This window comes from Rhincodon typus, chromosome 18, assembly GCF_021869965.1.
Source record: "Rhincodon typus isolate 14 chromosome 18, sRhiTyp1.1, whole genome shotgun sequence".
NCBI lineage: Eukaryota > Metazoa > Chordata > Chondrichthyes > Orectolobiformes > Rhincodontidae > Rhincodon > Rhincodon typus.
The window spans coordinates 38,127,161-38,150,586 of record NC_063349.1 but is presented as its reverse complement, the minus strand read 5'-3'; the positions used below and the strand labels follow the sequence as shown (position 1 = coordinate 38,150,586).

At 39.1% G+C, this 23,426-nt stretch overlaps 1 protein-coding gene and 1 non-coding gene across 3 annotated transcripts in view; both read right to left on the bottom strand.

Annotated features, from left to right (window-relative positions):
• The window catches only part of mettl25 (methyltransferase like 25), an 80,191-nt gene that overhangs the window by 51,026 nt on the left and 5,739 nt on the right, over window positions 1-23,426 (bottom strand). For both annotated transcript variants that reach the window (XM_020526958.2, XM_048607633.1), the window contains exons 2-3: window positions 22,687-22,839; window positions 15,432-15,538 (exon numbers count right to left, since the gene is read on the bottom strand). In XM_020526958.2, the coding sequence (XP_020382547.2) occupies window positions 15,432-15,538; window positions 22,687-22,839 (260 nt within the window). The remainder of the gene's footprint in view (window positions 1-15,431; window positions 15,539-22,686; window positions 22,840-23,426) is intronic.
• Window positions 4,719-4,792, bottom strand: trnai-aau. Its single transcript has one exon. It is a non-coding gene; the product is annotated as a tRNA-Ile (tRNA).

Below are 23,426 nucleotides of genomic sequence, written 5' to 3'. Positions count from 1 at the left end.
TGTCTCAAGGCAACAAAGTAAGAGAAATAAAATGAGACAGCGAGGCAAATAAATAATATATAATTCTATATTTGGGATAGCCAGCTGGCACAATATATTTCCTTTCAAATGTTTATTTGTTATTGCTTTGGTATAGAATAGCTGAGAATGTTACAGCAACTATTAGTATAATATATATTATACCATATTTTTAAACACAGAATGACCATCTTTGGTTATACTGCTGCAGTTTGATGATTCAATCCACATTTAATTTGTCCAATAAGAAGCAAAATAGGGATTACTTGTGTAAACTTAAGGGGTTGTGTTCATTGTTTTCCCTATTCAGTAACTTTAATACACTAAAAATGTATATTTAAACAAATTTTAGAGCAATGAGTCTCTATCTTTATATGGAAAACAAAAACAGAATGTATACTTGAGAATGAGCCAATGTGCATATATAAAGTGTCTTACATGTGGGAACTGTATGATATTTTATTTATTCCAGACAGGAATGAATGAAGCATTGAGGCAAGATTTTCATCTACATTTTTTATTCAAAGAATTATTGATGGACAAGAAAGAAGGTTGAACACTTACGGTAGAGCACATTAGACATCTTTGTGCTAACCTTCTGCCATTCTTATAACATTGACTAAAGCATGTATCAAAACGAAAATGCAGAACACTCATGTCATGTACCTGAAAACTATTCCAGTTATAGTTTGGGTTACTTATTGTGCCACCAAAGGGAGGAAGAGGTTAAGGAGTAATTGAATAGGCCAAGGGCAAAAATATTCAAAATGAGTAATGAAGAAAATATTTAAAAATTAGATAGAATAAACAGTGTTCATTTGCTGAGTGTGACTAATTATTATGACTATATATTGGATAAGGAAACAGCTAGTATGCAGCCTTATATATTATTTCTGCTCATGACTACATATTAGATCTGCTTGTGTGCCAGATTAACTTTTATAAATGGTACATGGCACTTATTTTTGACATTATGAAATTTTGTGAGGAAAACATGGCACTGGTGAAGGCAGTTGTGGAACATTCAAACGAAAAGCAGTGACAATTGAACCACAGTTCCATTATGCTATATGATTTGTACTGCAGTGATATCAGGTTTTATTTCACTGCACGTAACACAGTTACAAGGCAGTAATTCAATCAAGCCATTCTAATCACATCATAAACCACAAGGGTGAAGCTTGAGGGTTCCTGATTCCCAGCAGAGACTCTGAGATTGAATTACTGCCTTATACTGAGTTCTTTTTCATAAAACATATTGAAAAGTCTTGACAAAAAATTCTCAGCTTTCTTTTTTTTTTAAAGAGAGTCCATGGAAAGTGCTTGAATCTGTTTGAAAAGTAAATATAACCAAATCAGCTGGAATGTCAGATGTAAAGCTGTGTAGCACAACATGAGTATAATATCATGGAGTGGATTTGGGGTGGGTGGGGGTAGGTGGAAGATTACTGGGAAATAAAATGTCGTGTGCTTTGTGGAAGGTACTTAATGGAGTCCCATGGAATACTGTATTGATTCTGCTAAGTGATGAAAGCCTACTCATTCAAAAAAATGACAAATAGCAGTATATAAAGCTTCCCTCACAACTGTTCACAGCAGGAACTTTCCAATCTTGTTTCCTCTTTGAGAACTGGTTGGGTGTTTTCTCAGAATGAATAAAGCAATAGTTCAGTCCAATAAAAATTGACTTGACAATCAAATTTGTCAAATATAAGGTAAGAGTGTGTGAAATTGAGTTAATGATAGAGAGGTAGATCTCAGGAAGATGTGATAATTTCCCACAGTCAAAAGTTAAATGGTACTAAAACCACCACAGTGTTGACTTTATTCAAATTACATAAAGAAATCAGAACTCTAAGCTCTAAAAGCAATCCCACAATCTGTATTCAATTTCACATTATTAAACTTCCTCTAATCAGAACTAAAATTCAACCCCTACAAATAAATATTTTTTCAAATTTTTTTCAACCAAAAACAAAGTAGCACATTATATTAGACGACATGTTTAACGTCAACAAATGTAAGCACAAATTTGAGTTCATGGTGTGAGCAAGTGGAAAGCTAGACTTAGGGAAGGAATGAAAATAGTGAAAGAGATTTCAAGGATGCTGTCAATTTCACAGAGGCGAATTGCCAGACTGACATCGTATTAAAGGTTGAGTTTTGGTCACTGTCTCACATGTTGTATTGGGTGCATTGCTGAGAATAGAAATTGGCAAATTGACTCTCACTAAGAGAAAAATAAAACAAAAATATAGTACATGTGTATTACTTCTAAGGAAAACAATACAACTTGAATTTTTATAGCAACTTTAACATGGAAAATTACCCCCATGACACTTCACTGAAGTATTATATGGAAAACATTGACATTGAGCCACATAAGATATTAGCACTGATGAACAAAAGGGGGAGGTGATGGCCTAGTGGTATTATTGCTGAACTGTTAATCCAGAGACACAGATAATGTTCTGGGAAACCGGGTTCAAATCCTGCCACAGCAGACAGTGGAATTTGAACTCAATAAATATCTGGAATTAAGAGTCTAAAGATGACCATAAATCCATTGCCAATTGTCAGGGAAAACCCATCTGATTCACTAATGTCCTTTAAGGAAGGAAACTGCCATCCTTACCTGGTCTGGCCTACACGTGACTCTAGACCTACAGCAATGTGGTTGACTCTTAACTGCTCTCTTGGCAAGCAGGGATGGACAATAAATGCTGCCTAGCCAGCAAAGCCCTGATCCCGTGAATGAATAAAGGAAAAACAACAAAAGCTTGGTCAAAGAGTCAACTTTTAAGAAGCATCTTAAAGTAGGAGATGCAGAGAGGTTTAAGCATTGGATTCTAGACAGTTGATGGGACAAAGTTAATTGGGGATGCACAACAAGCTGGAATTCAAGGCATACAGATCTCCAAGGAAAAAGGTGGTAGTTTGATGGAATAGCACACAATTGCCTGAATGAGTGCAGCTCCAAAAATGCTCAAGAAGCACAACACTATCAAAGACAAATATATAAGAAGCACAGCAGTGAGCACCTACCAAACCCATAACGTCGACACCGAGAGGAACAAGGGCAACAGATGCTGGGAACACTATTACTTGCAAGTTCCCCTTCAAACCACAAACCATCCTGACCTGGAACTATACAGCATCTCCTTCACTTTCACTGAATTGAGATTCCTGGAATTACTTACTGACAGCTCCATGGGTGTATCCAAACCAGATTGGTTGCAGTGGTTCAAGATGGCATCTCCCTTCTGAAGGGAGATTAGAGATGGGCAACAAATGTTGGCATTGCCAGCAATATTACATCCCAATAAAGAATTTGAAAAAAACAAAAGCTTAAACCAACATATCAATAGCACACTGATTGATCTGAATGAAAGCAGACTGGTTTCAAAGTGTCTAAATTAATATACTGGTTGAAAATCTTTCATAGTAACCCCAGTCATTAGCCACATATTAAAAAGATTCAGAGCATAACTAGTTTCAAGATTTAAAGTTTCAAAAACCTAAAATAAATTGGATACACAGCTTGCCAGTCTTGGCAAAATTTTCAGGTTGTGCAAAAATATTCAGACAATGAATTCCTTCAAAAAGGAAGTCTTATACTAGTCAGAGATTGTTAAGAAACCTTAACAGTGATTCAACACTACTGCTATAGAGAGGGGAGAGTCAGATTGATCTTTGTCCAATCTCATAATCCTGCAGTGAACAACTCATCTCCTGACTTCCCAAAACCTATCCACCATCTAAAAGGCACAAGTCAGGAGCAATGTTCCCTCTAAAGTGCACCACAAATACTAGAAGATTTCACGCAAGCCAATAAGCAGGTTAACGCATAAGCTTCTGCTTATAGAAGCTGTATTCCTCATCAGTCCTTGCAGCAGAAAAATAATTAGAGGTAACATTGGTCAGGGGTGTGATGGAATACTCCTCATTTGCCCGGATGAGTGCAACTTCAACAACTCTCTAGATACTTGACCATGGTCATCCTCTATCTCAATTTCATAATTCTGCTTTCTCTTTAAACTCTTGTGATGCCTTTAATATCTAAAGCATCATCAATATCTTTCTTGAAAATACTCATTGAACCAGCTTTCACAGCTTCCTGTGGCAGCAAATTGCACTAATGGAGACCCTCTGAGTGAAGATGTTTCTTCATCTCAGTCCTAAATGGCCTACTATTTATTTACTTCCTGCCTTCACCACCATGCAAGTGCTGTGATGACTGGATCAAGGGCTGGTTTGTGCCAATGTCTGTCAGAAAACCTGACACACAATCAGAATCCACAGAATCATAGAATCCCTACAGTGTGGAAACAGGCCCTTCGGCCCAACAAGTCCACACCAACCCTCGGAGCATCCCATCCAGACCCATCCCACCATACCACACCTAATCTACACATCGCAGAACACTATGGGCAATTTAGCACGGCCAATCCTCCTAGTCTGCACATCTTTGGACCGTGGGAGGAAACCGGAGCACCCGGATGAAACCCACTCAGACACAAGAAGAATGTGCAAACTCCACACAGACAGTCACCCAAGGGTGGAATCAAACCCGGGTCCCTGGCGCTGTGAGGCAGCAGTGCTAACCACTGAGCCACCGTGCCGCCTCGAAGTAGAGACGGCCACGCAAACTTCCAGTCAGAACACAAAGCATTAAAGTCGTGGCTAGAATCCTATGGACTTGGTCAGTATGGGGATTGAACCTACGACCTTGGCGTTATTAGCACCACGCTCTAACCAGCTGAGGTAACCGACCACCACATGGACAATATTTCCAAAATGGCTGAAATGTTGGAAATAATACAAATGTGCCAAATTTATGTACTGTATGTCTAACAGTGCCTTGGGACATTTGACTACCTAAAAGACTTTACATAAGTACTCTCCCAATTTGTTTTTGTCTGGTGCAGCATGGTACAGGGAAACCATTACTGCAGAAACAGCTGTAACCTGATTAAACCACAACATTTGGGAATTTGAAATTCAATTTGGAAACAACAAAGAAAACTGTTAGAAAGGTTAAATATAAGTCGTACATTTGGATTTAAACTTACATAACACTCAGAAATTGAGAGTCTGGGGTGACACAGAAAGGACTTGGAACACCTTAGATTACGAAAAACAACTTAACATCAACTTAAAATTAACTACAGTTGAAATAAAGGTCAGTATCAACAAAATCCATTGACATAAAACAGTCTAGATCTGGAATCTTATACCATTATGATTAAACCAAGCAAGTTTATATCATTGTTTCCATTCTTCTATAATTTTCATTTGTTTGGCATTGGAACCATTACCTTTAAGGAAAATAACTGTTAGATAAATATTACCAGATTTATTTGGAAGATTGTGCATTAATTTGAAAAATTGTTTTTGGTTATAAGGTTTGTGAATCAAATTACTTTTTGTATATTTGTTCAAGAATATCTCAAAGAACATAATAGGTCATTGTGTGGGACTAATTTTGTTCAAGGCCAGTCTATCAAGATACCTTTGACACCATGTTGTAAGTCAGCAAAGTATAAAATCTGACTTAATTGTACCTAAATTGTAAAATTAATATCTGGAAACTTGCATAGAACGTTAGTAGCTCACTGGCGTATTAACATACATTAATATTTCCAGACTATATGGTTTGACACAAGTCGAATTTAAATACCGATAATGAATTCCATCAAAGAATAATCCACCCTCATGGAATCTCTCAGCTGCATTTTTATTTCTGGCTTTAGCTTAAAATGCCCAGCACTTTCTTTCCTTTTTCTGGCTTCTCACAGTTCTAGGCTCAGTCTGCAAACCTTCACCCTCATGTCCTATTTCACATTTTTAGTCAATCTGTCACACTCAAAGACTAGATTAAATTAAAAACAGGAAGTAGTATAACTTTACTCTAATTCACTAAAGAAATTGTGGGACTGTACAGTTTTGAACATTAATGTAAATATACCGAAAGGGGAAATTTTCTTGTAACTACAACATTGTCTGGATAGCTATAACTGTTATCTTTATAAACAAATCTGACATCCAACAGCAGGCGCAGAGTGAAACAGATGGTGTATCCCAATACATAAAGAAATTGATGCCACACAAGGACTTACTTGGAATGAAACTTCAGGTAAAAACAGGGTCTATGGAGTTGCAAGGTGTGAACAACAGTATACATTTAATATAATACATAGGCTTTTTCTTTCATTCTTTCATGGGATATGCGTATGACTGACAAGGGCAGAATTGTTGCACATCCCAAATTCCTTTGACTCATACAAACCAATTTTTCTTAAGTGAACAACAAGGCATGGAATGGGGATACATGCAGAAATTCAAAACATAGCATTAATTCTTAAGGCCGAGTAAAGAGGGCCCAGTAATTGATTGGGTACTACTAAAGAGCACCACACCCCTCACTTCCACTGAAGCAGTTATCACCAGTGAATCATCTGGCATGAAAAAAAAATTATGTTCTCATGACTTCAGAATCCTTTATAACCATTAAATACTTCAGAAGTGTCGTCAGTGTTGCGATGCAGGAAATTATGCAGCCAACCTCGACACTGCAAAACCCCAGAAACAGAATGTGATAATGTTCAGATATATGTTTTTGTGACGTTGAATGATGGATAAATATTGCACAGGACACTGAGGACACTTCTCTGCTCTCCTCGAAAGTAGTGCAGTGGTGCATGCCACCTTTAAAATGACCTTTGCCACAAGTTTTAGGTCCACTTCTGACTCAATCTTAATTTAAAAAAGATTTTAAGGTACTGACTATTCACAGGATACAAACATATTACAAAATGATGTGAGGCTTAACCCACCACTGACTTAAGTTCTACATTTCACCTCACTATTAGGGTCCCACTGAATTAAGTCTTCCAAAGCAGAAATAGGCCATTCAGCTCATTGAGTCTGTGCTGCCATTCAATGAGATCATAGTTGATCTGATAATCATCAACTCTATCTTCCTGCCTTTATCTATAACGTTTGTTTTCCTATGACTAAAAATCTGTGTATCTCAACTTTGATTATTAAATTCCTCCTCATCTTTGTCTTAAATGTGTGACCCCTTATTCTGAGATTATGCACACTGTTCTTAAGACTCTCACAAGGAGAAACAACCTCTTCGTATCTACCCTATCAAGTTCCTTAAGTATCTTGCAAGTTTCATTAAGGTTGCATCTCATTCTTCTAAACTCCAATGAGTACAGGTCCAACTTACACAATCTTTTCTCATAAGGCAGTACCTCCATATCCAGGATCACTAGTGAACTTTCTTTGAACTGCCTCCAACTTTTCCTTAGATAACGGGCCCAAAACTGTATACAGTGTTCTAGCTGTGGTCTGACTAGTGTCTTGTACAGTTCCTTACTTTCCCTTTGAAATAAACACTAATATTTCATTTGCCTTTCTTATTACCTGGTGAACTTGGATGCTAGGTTTTGTGATTCATGCTCAAGGACTCCCAAATCCCATTGTTCTGCAACCTTCTGCAGTCTTGCTCCATTTAATAATAGCCAACTCCTCTATTCTTCATGCCAAAGTGCTCCTGCATGCCACATTTCCATTTTTATAATCCAAATTAAATACTGCCTAAAGATAAAAATCATGAAAGATTACACAAAATGAAGTATTTGAAAAGGTCACATAGAAAATATGTTTAGGTTTAAAATCAATCTCCGTTTATGCCCTGTAAACCACACCCCAAAGCTTTAGTTCATCAATGCCTTTTATTTGTAAGCTTTAACTTTGAAATCAAAGTTTTTTTCTCAAAATGTTATTTTATGAAAGGCATTATATGATAATGATAAACAGATGATCAGAAATAGTGTTTGTATTTCAAAGTATGTCTTGCACTAATTTATCTCAAGAGTTATCTCCTGAAACGAACCAACTGATTAAAAGGAAAAGTCTATCTCCTGTGACAAACTCCCATTATAATGAATCAAAACAATACGTTCACCACTGGCCTTTTAGAAATGGTACCCTAGCAGTATATTCCTTGCTCCCTTCTTGTTGCCCTACACATGCAGAGCATAATTTCCAGATAGAAAGGAATCATTTCTCCTTGATCAATGTCAGTTTTCAGCTGACTGCAAGAGTAGTCTCTGGCAACTCATTCTAATTTCCGTTCTGTGGGAGATACATCTTGCATCTATCTACTTACTATATCTGTTCAAAAGCTGAACAGAAATTGACTATCCCCTGCATCGATAAATTTCATCAACAATTTATCTATGTTTTAAAGAAAATGTATATACATTTGCATGTGCAAATAGTCTTAAATTCTGAAAGTTTCCCAACCATCAACCTGTTCCTCTCGAAATATAAAGTGACGTCACCAATAGTGCTGCAGCCAAATTTATAACTAATGCTGCCAGATGATATTAGAGCCATTATTTTCTTAAATTAATACATTGCATATTAGCAAATAGTTATGATATCACTGATGAGGTCATATCTGGAGATTTTAGAGATCTGAATAATATTCATATTGGAAACATCTAGAGCCAAGACAAATTTCTTCAATTCTTGTTGAAATGTTTTTCAAACACTTTTTGGAATATATTTAGTCATTACATGTATACATCAGCTTTAGTTTGGTAACCATTAATACTGGTTTCAAAGTTAATTTAGATGTACAGTTTTTTTGGTGATAGCAGCTTTTTGGTGGAATTATATATTGCTTAATGCAAGGATCAGTGCTATGAACAATTTTTTATAAACTCCTTCCACCCATTATTAGAATGAAATTCAACATTTACTGGTTATGGGTGAAGTTGCTCCTATTGCATTAATTCAATCAGAAAAGACACTCTTGTAGCACCACTGACAAATCCATGAGCTACCCTTAGGCACTTATAATTATAATTCACAATTTATGCCAAAATTTGGCTGTACAGCTCTTTTTTCATTTTATGTAAGAGCCTTCAAAGCTGGCACAGAGGACAATTCAACCCCACAGAGAACAGTGCGTGCTAATCTACTGCATCACCCAATTTCTTCACTTTGCACTTCATCTTTCAACAATAGCTAACAACCCAGGATTAGCTAATATATTGTTTAAAATACCTGAAACTTTAATCAACCTATTCGTCAACTTTCATTAACAGACTGGGAGTCATAAAATTGAATCTGTAAATCAAGTTCACTCCAATTAATTAAATAAGGGATAAAATTTTTCCTCTGCATTATTCAGAGTCAATGGGCAGAAAATCTATTTTCAAATACCTTCATATAAAGAGCCCCAATGAGACCCATAAATATATTCTGAAGGGTCACTAGATGTGAAATGCTAACTCTGTTTCTCTGTCCACAGAAGCTGCCAGATCTGCTGAGTTTCTCCAGCAATTTCTGTATTTGTTTCAGATTTCCAGCATGTTCCAGTTCTTTGTTTTATTCATCCAGAAATATATTGGTAATCCGAAATATAAAAGCATTTTTATAAATCGTATATAACTGCATATATTAGATCTCATTGACATGCATATGTTATTACACAAAATAAGTGCAACCAGCACATTAAGGTTTAAGTTGTTTTAGGTCATTCATATACCACAGGCTGCTTAGAACATCCCTAGTCTCTTTACAATGATCCGTTACTTTTCAAATCATACTTCTTAGAAATAACCTCTGATCTCACTAATAAACCTTACTACAAGAGGCTGTAGACTTGCTTGCCAAGCCGGTGTGTTCGGTTGCAGACATTTCATTACCCTGCTAGGTAACATCATCAGTGTGCCTCCGGCACAGCGTTGCTGTTCTGTCCCGCTTGTAATTATATGCCTCAGTTTGCTGGGGTGATTGGCATCATTTCCAGTTCTGTTTTTCAGTGGTTTGTATATTGGGTCCAGTTCAATGTGTTTCTTGATAGACTTCTGATTGGAATGCCAGGCTTCCAGGAATTCCCTTGCATGTCTCTGTTTGGCTCATTCTATAATGGATGTGTTTTCCCAGTCAAATTTGTGTCCTTTGTCCATGAGAATTGGTCGTGTCTCACAGTGGCTAGTTGGTGTTCGTGTAACCTTATTGTCTGTCTTCGTCCAGTTTGGCCTATGTAATGTTTTTCAGAGTCCTTACATGGTATTTTGTACATTACATTAGTTTTATTGGTTGTGGGTATGGGTTCCTTTACGTTCATCAGTACCTGTCGCAGGGTGGTTGTTGGTTTGTGGGCTACCCTGTTACCTAGGGGTCTGAGTAGTCTTGTGGTCATCTCTGATATGTCCCCGATGTACGGTAGGGTGACTAGTGTGTCTGGCCATGTTGTGTCTTCTTGTTGTGGTCTGTCGTGGAGGTAATGGCCAATTGTGTTTTTTGGGTATCCATTCCTTTTAAAAAATTCATGTAAGTACTCCTGTTCTGCTTTGCGCAATTCCAGATTGCTGCAGCGTGTTGTGGCCCATTTGAATAATGTACTGATGCAGCTCTGTTTATGGATATCGGGGTAGTTGCTGGTGTAATTAAGTATCTGGTCCGTATGTGTGGTCTTTCTGTATATGCTAGTCTAGAGTACTCTGTTGTTCTACCATTATGTTTAGGAAGGGAAGTCAGTTATTGTTCTCCTCTTCTTTTGTGAATTTTATTCCGGTGAAGATGTTTGTGTCGGTGGGTTTCTTCTAATCTTGTGCGGTTGATAATCACAAATCTAGATAGCAGATCCAGAGTTTTGGTTGTATAATGGGGAGCGCTGTTTGTCCTAACCTTTGCATTACCGCTTCTGCAATCAGTCCTGATATTGGGGAACTCCATCAACAAACACATTGAACTGGACCTGATATACAAACCACTGAAAAAAAGAACTGGAAGTAATGCCAACCACCCCAGCAAACAGGCATATAAATAACAAATGGGACAGAACACCAACGCTTCACTGTAGAGATACACTGATGATGTTACCTAGCAAGGTGACGAAGCATCTGCAACCAAACACACTTGCTCGGCGAGCATGTCTAAAACCTTATCCACGACCAGAGCTACAAGTCTTCTCAAAAACATTAAATCTTACTACAGCACATTAAAACCAGAATTGTTGTAAATAGACTGTAGGATCTTTTTATTGCAGTTAAGTGCCTCACATCATCCTACTTAATCAGCTTTAATCTCTGAACTTGTTTGAACATACACCTATTGCTCCAACCATCAGCTCATGACTGCTCAGGATCTGGCTCCTATTCTTAAATTTTGGGGGATATTTCTGTATTTACTCGTGTTGTTTGGGTTAGACCAAACACAAATTTGAATGTTAATTATGGATCAATAAACCATCATTAAATTAAGCTGCCTTGTGAGGCAAGGTTCTCCTTCCAGGGGCAGAAAATTAGGATAGGGTCTATTTCCAAGTCTTAAATACACCAATGGTGCAAAATTTTACTGACTCTGATCTTCATGAGGACATGTCTTTATTAACTGGCCTGTATATGGGTTTGGTAGCCAATTAGGGACAAGCAGAGGTGGGAATGGAGGCAGCACTCTACAAGTGTGAAACAATTTCAGCACAAAATAACAAATGGATGTTACAGTTTCATCACATTGCTTCTCCTGAGATATCTTTTCAACAGCAGGCAGAGGTCTGATTGCCTACCTTATGCTCAGATGACCCCCTATTCCACCCCACCACCCCACAAACCCATTTGTGCTTGGGGCTCTTGTGCCCTCTTCTAATGAGCTTATAATTCCAAGAAGGTGACAATTTCCTGCACTAATTGATTGCTTATTGACCACTTTCATCTGTGTGCTAATGGCTGAGGCCCCTTCTGACCTGTTTCTCCCTACTGGGGTCCATTGGATTCCCTGGGCCAGCCATAACCAGCTTCCATGGGTGCATCCACCATCATGAACTTGGTTTGCCCCATTCACTCTGTTTTATGCCAACCAGCCAAACTTCTATTCATACTAATATATTACCCCTGCTAATATTTTACCCCCTACACTATATATTTCCAATTTGTGTGATAACCTTTCATGTGGCAACTTATCAAGTGACTTGTGGAAATCCAACCACATTAGTCATGGGCTCCCCTTATCTGCAGCCCACTGTAGTCCTTCAAAGGATGCCAACAAATTAGGTAAATATGATTTCCCAATCACAAAACCATGCTGACTCTTCCCATGCACCTTAAAATGCTTCCAAGTGTCCAGTTATAAGGTCCTTAATGATCAATTCTAACATCTTTCCCACAATAAGCTAACTGGTTTCTCATTTCTTGTTTTCTCCCTCCCGTCCTTTTTGAATATAGGGATTATATTCGCTATTTGACAATTTGATGAAACCCTTTCAGAATATGATGATTTTTTTGAAAAATAACACCAAGGTGTCTACTACCTTATTAGTCAACCCTTTTTAGACGCTCAATTGAAGTCCATCAGGACCAAGGGACTTGTCAGCCCATAACTCCATCAGCTTGCACATTATCACTTCACTGGTAATTGTAATTTTCACCAACTTCCTCTCTTCCTTCCATTTTCTGATTTACAGCTATTGATAGAACATTATAGTTGTGCCAGCACTGAATATATTTAAGACTGAGATTGACAGAATTTTGGACTCTCAGGAAATCAAAAGTTATGGGTAATTAGAAAACTGGAGCTGAAGTCTAGGAACAGCTATCAGCAAATTGAATGTTGGAACAGATTCAATGAGACATATGGTCTTCTTCTACTCATATTTTTATATTCTCAAGTTCCTGCCACAGTACACTCCTCCTCTGTAACATCACCTTAGGAGAGCCAAGGCCATTTGTAACAGTTGGGAATGTTGGATGTTGACAACCCCATGTCAACCAGTGGGGAGTATTCATGTGATATTAGGACTTGTGCAGCCAACTTGCACTGAAATAATGTTATTGTTGTATGCTGCTGTGCTTGCTAAACTCGCCTATCAGATCATCAAACATGACAGCAGAATAGGACTCCTCAGCTACAGCTCATCCACTCCAATCATTTCTTTTCATTTTTTCTCCTCTTTATTTTTAATCTTTTGTGATTTTTTTTCCTTCTTTGTTCTTGGCAAACGCCCAGCCTCAGTATGAACTCGGACTCTTGGCCTCAGTGCGGACCCGGTGTGGCGATCTCTCAACCTGGCATGGCTGTCTCCTGGCCCGGCACGGTGGTTTTTCGACGGCCCAGTGCGGCAGTCTCCCAGCCCACCATAGTGGTCTCTTGGCAGCTCAGTGTGGCGGACTTTCAGCCCAGCATGGACCTCTGGCCTTGAGAAGATTCCAGAGCAGTCTCCTGGCCTCAAGAGTCTCAAGGTCTGTCGCAGACTAGAGGCTAGGTGCCAGCATGGACAGGGTTGGAAGGACTGTTATTTTGAACCTTTTACTTCTTTATTTTTCTAATTTGTTCCTATGATCTGTAAGGCTGGACACTTATTTCTTTATTTTTCTAATTTTTTTCACGTTAGAATTTGTACCTAGGTACCTTTGTATCCAAGATGGCACCATAAGTGGCAATTTGTAAACTTTTCACTATGCTTATTTGAATACATGTGACAATGAAGCTAATTCTAATTCTAAAAAGCTATTACTAATTCTATAGGATCAGGATGGCAAGCGTTAGATTTTGGATTATATTTTAGAATTTTGATAAACATTGCTCAGAATTTTAAATTAAACGTCAAGCTCTTGATGTGTGGTCCTGATGTGTCTTCATGTCACTCAGGGAACTTAAGCAGAGTTTCTCTAAAATGATAGGTTCCTGAGGAACCCCTCTTCCCCACTGTCAGTTTACTGCCTTGCCCACTGTCAGTCTCCTTTCTTCACTTTCTTTGTGGGTGGCCTCCACGCTCTCAAAACTCATTGCACAACTGTCAGCACACAAGTAAAAGTAATGAATAGCAAAAATTCTGCCCATTCACTTAATCCATCCATATCCTTTTATACCCTCCTTATGCTGTCCTCCCAACTTACTTTCCTGCCTGTTTTTATTTCATCACCAAATTTAGAAACTACACATTCAGTCCTTTTATGCAAGTCATTTGTATAAATTGCAGACAATTGAGCCTCCAGCCCTCATCCCTGTACTGCACCATTAGATAGCTTGTTTCCATCTCAAAAATGACTGACTTATCTCTATAACCTGTTTCTTATTATATTATTGTTATTCCCCGTATCATAAGTGCTTTTTCTGTGTAGTAGCCATTGACGTGTATTTTGTTGGGAGATCTGGGGGCAGTGTTCATCAATGATTGCACAACGTTCAGCACTATTTGCGACTCCTCAGGCACTGAAGCAGTCCATGTCCAAATGCGACAAGATCTGAACAATATCCAGGCTTGGGTTGACAAGTGGCAAGTAACATTCGTGCCACAGAAATGCCAGGCTATGACCATCACCAGTGAGAGACAATCTAACCACCGCCCCTTGACATTCATTGGTGTTACAAACACTGAATCCCCACTATCAACATCCTGGGAGTTATCATTGATCAGAATCTCAACTGTAGTCATAAACAATGGCTACAAGAGCAGGTCAGAGGCTACAAATACTGCGGTGAGTAACTCACCTCCTGACTCCCTATAGGCACAATAGGCTGAATGGCCTCTTTCTGCATCATAACCCTTCCATCATTCTGTAATAATGTTTGTAGAGGCCATGTGTTTAAATAGCACAATGAAATTTCATGTGGTCAGATGTTACGTGATCAAATTGTCATATGATCAAATCTCCATTATTGCCCAGAACTAGACATAGAGCTGGCACCTTACTGGCAATGTCTTTGAGTTCCTGATTTTAAAATCTAAGCAGCCGCTTCCCATCTCTTTCAATCAGGAAGCAGTATGCTAATTAGGGCTAGCTATTAAAATCAGCAAGGCTGCCAAACATGGTTCCGATGCAATAGATAAAATCGTCTCAATTACGTATGGAGAGTTTAGGGAACAGATTTAGTGTTTCTTAGTACAACCATCTTTGCACCAAGTTCTAAATTTGCATGATTACCAGATACTAACTGCTACATCACCAAGATATATCACATATTAATTTCATGGAAGCTGAAAATGTTGGTATTCCACCAAAACTACTGCCACACCATCTCATATTTATACAGAAAGAACCTCAATGAAAGCAAAAATAAATTCAGAAATTAAGCATTGTGTTCTGAGGAAGGATCACTGAACCAGGAACATTAACTCTGTTTTTTCCCTTCACAGATGCTGCCAGACCTGCTGAGCTTTTCTAGCAACTTTGTTTTTGTTCCTGATTTACAGCATCCGCAGTTCTTTTGGTTTTTATTCAGAAACTAAGCATTGTGTTTTCTTTGCATATTCAATGTCAGTTAGATTAAAAAGGCAAGATCAGCAACTTCAGGGACACACTGCTTTGAGAAAACTGGTTCTTTAAACAGACTTGGAAATTTTCCCGTGACTACCTGATTAAAATGATTGGAAGTTCTCTTACCTGTTGAATACTGCAATACTTGGCAAAAGATACAATGACTTCAGACATCAACTCAACCTCATGGGACTTCTTTGAACTCATAAATGTGCTGGGTTTTAGGAATACATCTGAGAAGAAAGAAAAAAAAATTGAAATTCTCTTTTGCCAAAATAATTAAAATTGTCTCATCTTTACACAGATTTCCTATGTTTATCATTTCAGAAATACAACTTGTAATCACATTATGTAACAAAATAATACTTACATCAAAGAACACTTTATAGTGACATAGAGGAAGAAATTAACTTTACAACAACCTGTAAAATGGCATTAGGTCTCCTAATTTTGCAACCTGTTGTGCCTGATTTCAACAGAAATGCACAAGACGCTATATATACTTGGGTTGTTTTTAGTCATCAGTGTTCCAATAGAATAGTGCTTAAGCTTCTTACATACAAACATACAAATGTGGATGCAACTCCTGTTATAAAATGCAATTGTAAAATCCAGGTGTGAACAGGATGGGCTTATGCTCTTCCTGGTTGGACCATATTTTGAGTGACCTTCCAGCCATTCTTAAGGGCCCTCGACCTTGTCATGAGGAAATAAAAATATGGAGAAAGCGCTGTTTTTGCAAGAACAGAACTGATTGCAGGATGAAGTGAAATGTACACAACTATGAAAACCTGGTGTACGGTAGTTAAAAATAGAATGTAAAGATTTAAGACAGGTAACAAGACTAACATTTTTGCTGACGGTGGTAATGCTTTGAATTTTACTACCAGGATTATTGTCTGAAGCTGTGACAATGGATTGAATTGTCCTATATTTTGGCAAAATGCCATTTTTGTCAAGTTTCACTGAGGATTTCTCTGCATGAGGTCAGCAGGTTTGTCCCACTTGCCTCATTAACTACCTACTACTTAGCTTTGGCACCCCCCTCATCAAATGTGAGCCAGATTTTTTGCACTCACAGTAGCCAGAAGTATTCGCCACTGTTGGATATCCCTGCATTGGGCAGTCCAGTGTGGCCTTCACTGACACAGAAGCCATAAACCAACAATTCTCACAGCAGATAGGTGGCATGGCTGGCACTTCAATGCACATACAACTATACATTCCTATGGCTATTGCTGTTCAAGCACCAGGCCACACAGGTCACCTGTCCTGAGCCACCTCCCATCTGACAACCCTCTCTGTGTCAGTGATTCTGTTTCCCCAATGTGCAATACACCAACTCGTCACTGTTGAATGTGGGACCATCACATAAATGAACCAGTCATTTCAAAACATTCAGTTCAATCTACACCAAAAACAAACAAAAATCAAACAAACAGAAGCTATATTAACCTCCCAGAAAGGAAACAAACTGTTTGCATGTTGAACATTAACATTTTTTTGTAGGATCACTGCAACCAGCTTTCATCGACTGTAACTGCATGTCAATTAACTCCTGCGTGATTTGTAGTGCCGGACGATGCTGTGGTCTACAATGCACAAGGTGGTGTTTCTGCAGCTCAAAGTCCTAATTCCCCTCAGAAGAGGACTGCTACATTCACCTAGTCCGAACATTTCCTTGGTGCCTGCTCCAGTTGTACATAACACCAAAGGTGAGGGTTATGTGGCACACTTTGTCTGGAATATACTGCAAGAACCCATTAGATTGGTCCAAGCAGCAGAACCTCAGCTGCAGCAGGCTTATCATCTGCTCCAGCATGACCATGGTTGAAAAATGGGCTGCAGTGCTTCGAGACTCCTTTTCAGTCAAGTGATTGCACAAGACTCATCAGCCAAGGCTGCAGTGGGTAGCCCTACTCTCTATCCTTATAAAGCTGGACTCAAATGCAACACGAATGTCAGCGGTCTCAAGAATAATGATACAGTGACAACTGTCCGATGCAAACTTCTAAGATGTGGAACCAATGATCACAGATGACTTGCACAATGAAGGACTGAAAACCTTTTCTATTGATGAATGCAGCTGTATTATGATATGGTGTACAGTATTTTGTACCCTGCACCTAGGTGATGCCAGCTATGTTGTTACAGCCTATGCCTGGCTGCAGCACTGACCTCGTTATGAGGAAATGAGATGAAGCAATGTGATCTGGCACAAATGACATCAGTTATCCACCCAGAAATACATCAGCTATAAGTGAGAAATTCCACACAGGTCCCCAGTGGCTCCTTGAAAGAAGTCAATTGCATGAATGTTCAAAGCAGCTGTATGCCTAAGGGATACTCAGCATAGTTTAGGGACAGTATCCCTCGACATCGCCAGCCTGCGCAAACACTGTGCCTCACTCATCAGGAGAAAATGGCATTGGGGATGAAACTTTTTGGCCTCTAACTCCTGGACATTCTGCAGAGACCTTCAGCTGCAATCTCTTCACGTGGAGGCTGTCAGATCTCTGCTGGAGGTTACTTCCTGTCCTGGGCTTGCTGGTGCGTCAGCTCTTTTTCCATTTCTCTGCACCATCATTGCATTGCAGAAAAATGATGATAAGCCCTGCTATGACTGGTGACACTTGCAATTAACTTGTGTGGGGACCAGAAGAAGCAAAACAGGTCCTTAGTAATGTAAGCAGTCAGCATTCACATCACTTACAAATGATGGCTTAACATTTTCCTCCAACAGTGTGACATGGAGCATTCTAACAAGGAAGTTCACAAAATGATTATTTTTGGAATTTTGGCATTAGACTGTTTTCTAACTAATGCACACCACCAATCATGTGGCAATGAAACAGTTGGAGAGTGTAGTGCTTCATGAGTGCTGAACTCATTTCCTTTCAGTCCAACGTCATGCACGATTGGCATTATTACATATCAGAGCACTTTGCATGAGACTCACAGTTCAGGTTGAAAGGGTATCAGTTCTGGGCTTTTGTGCATCTAGGTGGTCTTGCATTAACTGGGTGCTTTGAAGCCCACAGATGACTCTTTTAAGGGTGCCTGGGATTACTTTCACACAGATATCTATCTGCAAGGACCAATGACATGGTTAACACTGCTTGTGGCCAACATTTGCACCAATGCGGTCGTGCAATGCCTTTATTTCATATGCATGATGATATGATTGTTAGCGATTTCAACCTGCACTCTGTAAGTGTACAACTGAAGCAATTACCCTTGAACATACTCCTGTTACACAGAAGTGGAGCCTGCAATTTTGGCCAACAAATAGACAGCTACTCCACACGTGATTGCAGTCATTTTCCCCTCATAGATTGCATTTAACATTCAACAGATCATGGAAGGCAATGTACGTCACATTGGACACCATAAGCCTGGTTGTCAGGTTCTCCCCCATCACAAAACCTCTAAGAACTGAAGATTGACCAGACCCCTGACTGATCTCTGCGTTTCCGTGAATCTCCCTAAGTAATGATTCACTAATCTCTTGACCACATGCACATGACTTAGTGGACTGTCCATGGCCACTCCCCAGACTGTAGTGACTCTCTGGCCCTGACTGCTCCCAGCAGCTGCCTGATCATGTCCATGCCCCTGGATTGATAGCACATGCTGCCCTTGTTTAAGTGCACTAGGAACCGCTAATTAACAGTGATCCCCCTTGACCTGAGTGAGGGCAATCCCCTTCAATTTTGAGATATGGACATTTAGTTGATGCACACACAGGGTATTTGTCACATAGGCTACTGGCACATACTTTTGTTATGAGATTGAATTAGCACAATGATGTGCAGCAACATATCCAGCTCTTAACTGATGATTAGTGACCAACAGGTCAGGCTGGCTGTCTTTGTGTTGACATTAAGGCACACAGCAAGGCTGAAGTGGCATGAGCCTTAAAAGTTTGGCTTTCAGGCAAAACACTATTAGGCCAGGCATTGCAGGGATACTTTGAGCACCCAGATAAACACAAAGTGAATGAGCACTAAGAGAATGAGGGAGCGGCCCTGGGATGCTGCCTGATCCAATCTTGCCATCTTGAGCTGGGTGTCTGTCGTTGCAGCAGAGATCCAATGAGAGATGCTATTGCGCACCAAAGTGTAGAATTAAAGTACTGAGTGTACTATAAGTGGATCAGAGGAGAGGTGCTTAGAGGCTAACACATGCTGGATGCCAGTATCCATGGCCATGGGGTGCATGCAGCTGCTGAACATGCAAAGGAGCAAGCAGTAATCTCTAATCGCTAGGTAACTGCTCTGACTTTCATCTCAGGATTTCTTGGTGCCCTCTAGTTTCTAAATGGCGGGTGGTAAAATAGGACAGTACAGTTCATGTTAATGAGGTGAGATAAAGTTATAATGAGGGTGACAATGAGTAACAATTCCTGTTACCAAGCTCTCATCACTCACAAGCGAGAATCTCGTCTCATAGAACATAGAACAGTACAGCACAAGAACAGGCCCTTCGGCCCACCGTGTCCTGGCCAGCCATGATGGCATTCTAAACTAATGCCATTCACACATGGTTCGTAGCCCTCTATTCTCTGCCTGTTCATTAGTCTGTCTAAATGCCTCTTAAATGTTGCTATCGTATCTGCTTCTACCACCTCCACTGGCAGTGCGTTCCAGGCACCTACCACCCTCTGTATAAAAACCTTTCTTTGCAATCTCCTTTAAACTTTTCCTCTCTCACCTTAAACATTTGCTACCTAGTATAAAGACTCCAACTATTCACGCCCCTCATAATTTTACTCATATACTTGTATCAGGTTGCCCCTCAGCCTTCAATGTTGAGCAAAAATAATGCAAGTTTGTCCAATCTTTCCTTATAACTACTACATTCCAATCCAACATCTTGGTAAACCTCTCTTGCACCCTCTCCAAAGCCTTCACAGTCCTTCCTAAAGTGTGGTGACCAGAACTGCATACAGTAATACAATGTGGCCTAACTAAAGTTTTATTCAGCTGCAACATGACTTAGACATAGACTCATGGACATAGACTCTGTTGCCAACTTTTATACTCAATGCCCCAACCAATGAAGGCCAGCATACCGCAAGCCTTCTTTACCTTCTTATCCACTTGTGTTGCTACTTTCAGAGATCTGTGGACTTGCACCCAAGATCCCTCTGTTTATCAGTGCTCCTAATGGCCTGGTATTTCCAAGTTTGTTATTATATCGAATTTATAGAATCCCAACATGTGGAAGCAGGCCATTTGGCCCATTGAATTTTCACTGACCCTGTAAAGAGCAGCCCACCCAGACAAGCCCCATCAATGTAACCTGCATTTCCCCAGGACCAATCCAACTAGCCTGCACATCCCTGGACATTGTGGGCAATTTAGCATGGCCAATCCATGCAATCTGCATATTTTTGGACTGTGGGAGGAAATGGAGCACTCGGCGGAAACCCACACAGACACAGGGAGAACATGCAAACTGCACACAGACAGTGATTTACTATATAATTTACTCTTGCATTTGTCCTCCCAAAACACATAACCTCATTCTTGTCCAGATTAAGCCTCATTTGCCATTTCTCCAACCAACTTTCCAATTGGTCTATGTTCTGCTGTCTCCTTTGTCGACCTTCCTCACTACGAAATTTAATTGGAAAATGTAACTTGTCAGTCTCGACATTGAGACAGGCCTCACTTGACACCTCATGCAATTTGCCCACATTTGTCACCATAGCCCAAATAGCTCAGGGCCTAGGAAGTTTCTGTACCATGTCAATATTTAAAATCAGCTTACCTCAGTGGTTGATGCAAATGGATATGACAGCAAAATGGGTGCTTGAAATTAGGATCACAGCACGTATGCAGCATAAATATCACATGGTCCACTTTTGTATTTTTTCTTGTTTCTTTATCACTTTTGTAAAGTTAAATGAATTATACAGGCTTACGACTAAATATCAAACAGCGTGATGTGCCAGTTCCCTGTTGTATCACGAAGTGTACTCAGTTTTTTTAAATTTTTGGAAGCCTCCAATTTAACTGGCTTTCATAGACCTGAAGTTCACCCATAATCAGACCCTGAACCCACTAACCACTTTCCAACCCCCCAAAAGAACATGCAATTCACTGACAGGAATCAGAAACCACATCGCTAAGGTCAAAGATTGGACTTCCCATTGGCATTAAACCGGTCCTGAGATGGTACCCCTACTCCCCTCCATATGCTGCCACATGATATCAAGGACCAATTAATAGCACCTCAATCCACATTTTTCCCAAGTTTGGGACCACTCTCAACCTCAGGATTAGGAATTGGGCCTATCTGGTCCTGTGACGTCTACTAGAATGATGCCCATCCAACTGTAACCAAAGCCTGCCAATCAAATTGACATTCGGGGGGAGAGCCTGAAGTCATACAATGTGGAGTTAGAACACCAAAACATGAGGCAAAACACACCATTACAAAATCCCTCTGTTTCCAGTGTATCAGAGAAAAAAATTCCCTCCTTGAAACCATATGCAATATCATAGAACATACAACAGAAAATTCAATAACAGTCCAAGTTCAAAATAGACATGGTATCCTGTACAAAGTTACTTGATATGTAACTGGAAAGCTCATGATTTATGATTGTAATAAAAAATAGTGATATAATATTAAATAATAGAAGAAAGGGCACATGAAAATGTTGAAATAAGTTTCAAAACTAAATAACGTTAAGAAGAAATCAGATATTTTGTGAGATAAATCAGAAAATATGAAATTTGAAAAATGTTGAAAATGACATGGTGGGTCAAAAGCTAACTTGGTTTTGGAGTAAAGACAAGATGGTAAAATTGTATATTTTATCAGATCTGAAACAAAGTGAATATATTAACTAATGAATTAACAGGAAAACCGACATACAAAATAACAACATCATAATACAAAATTTAATAAATCATTTTAACTTGAGTGCGGCTTACTTAGACTAGTTTTTAACTACAGAGTGAAGGCTAAGGAGTAACCTAATAAATTACTTTAAGTCTATGATAAATAGAGGTAGAAAAGAACTTTCCAGTTGTAGGGAGACCAGAACTATGGTCCATGATGATAAGCTATACACGAATAAGTCCAGTGAAAAACTGAGCAGAAACTTCTTTACTCAGTCGGTGGTTAGATTGGGAACTAATTACTGACAGGAAAAGTTGAGATGAATAGCATAGATACGTTTAAGAGGAAACTAGAGTAGAATGCAAGGAAGAAAGGAATTGAAGATTAAACTAATAGGATGAGAAGGTGAGAGTGGAAGAAGGCATTCCGAGCAGCATAAAGAGGACATTGACCAAACTGTGCTGTACATGTGAAATATGCGCAGCAGTCCATTTTACACAAAAAAACACAAAACAGATTTCCAAACCTTTTTGCTTATTTCCCCACATCTCCTGTATCAGGTCATCCAGTGCGGTGCATACTCCAAGGTTTGGCAGGGAGTGGTCCTGAGTAACTCTCTTGTAAGCAGCCACATCTTTAAGTTTTTGGGACTCATCCCAAACTGAGACACCCATTTTTTCTGGTCATGAATAAAGATAAAGTTTAAGCATAGACTAAATCTTAGTTCTAATTACCATTAGTGCTTAGAAAAGAAAATACAAAAAAAAATTAATTATTTGGTGCACACTGGATCCATTGTGCCTTTCATAGTACCAAATCCACATTTTTTTTCTGCATAAGAGTCTGAAGAACTATTCTTTACAGAGCCAATGAAGAATATAGAGTACATAGCTGTAAAAAATGTAATTTGCCAGAAACATTAGAGGCATGAAGAGTAATTTTAGCATTCAGAGTAAAATACTGTTTTACAACATTAAAGCAAAGCTTTATTGAAATTAAGGTTCTGGAATTACCTTCAGTTAGTATTTGTCTCATGTAATTTGTTAATACATGTGAGAGAGATAAACGAAATTACCTAACACTTTGGAACAAGAAGTTTCTCTGCACAACTGTAAGTTATGCCCAATCAAAATATAAATAGATTTTCAGATTAATTTATGGTATAAGAGCATCACAGAAAAAACAGCATTTGTTTTTCTAGTGGTAGGGGTTGCAGCTTTGGAAGGTGTTGTCAAATAAACCTTGGCGAATTAATACTTACAGATG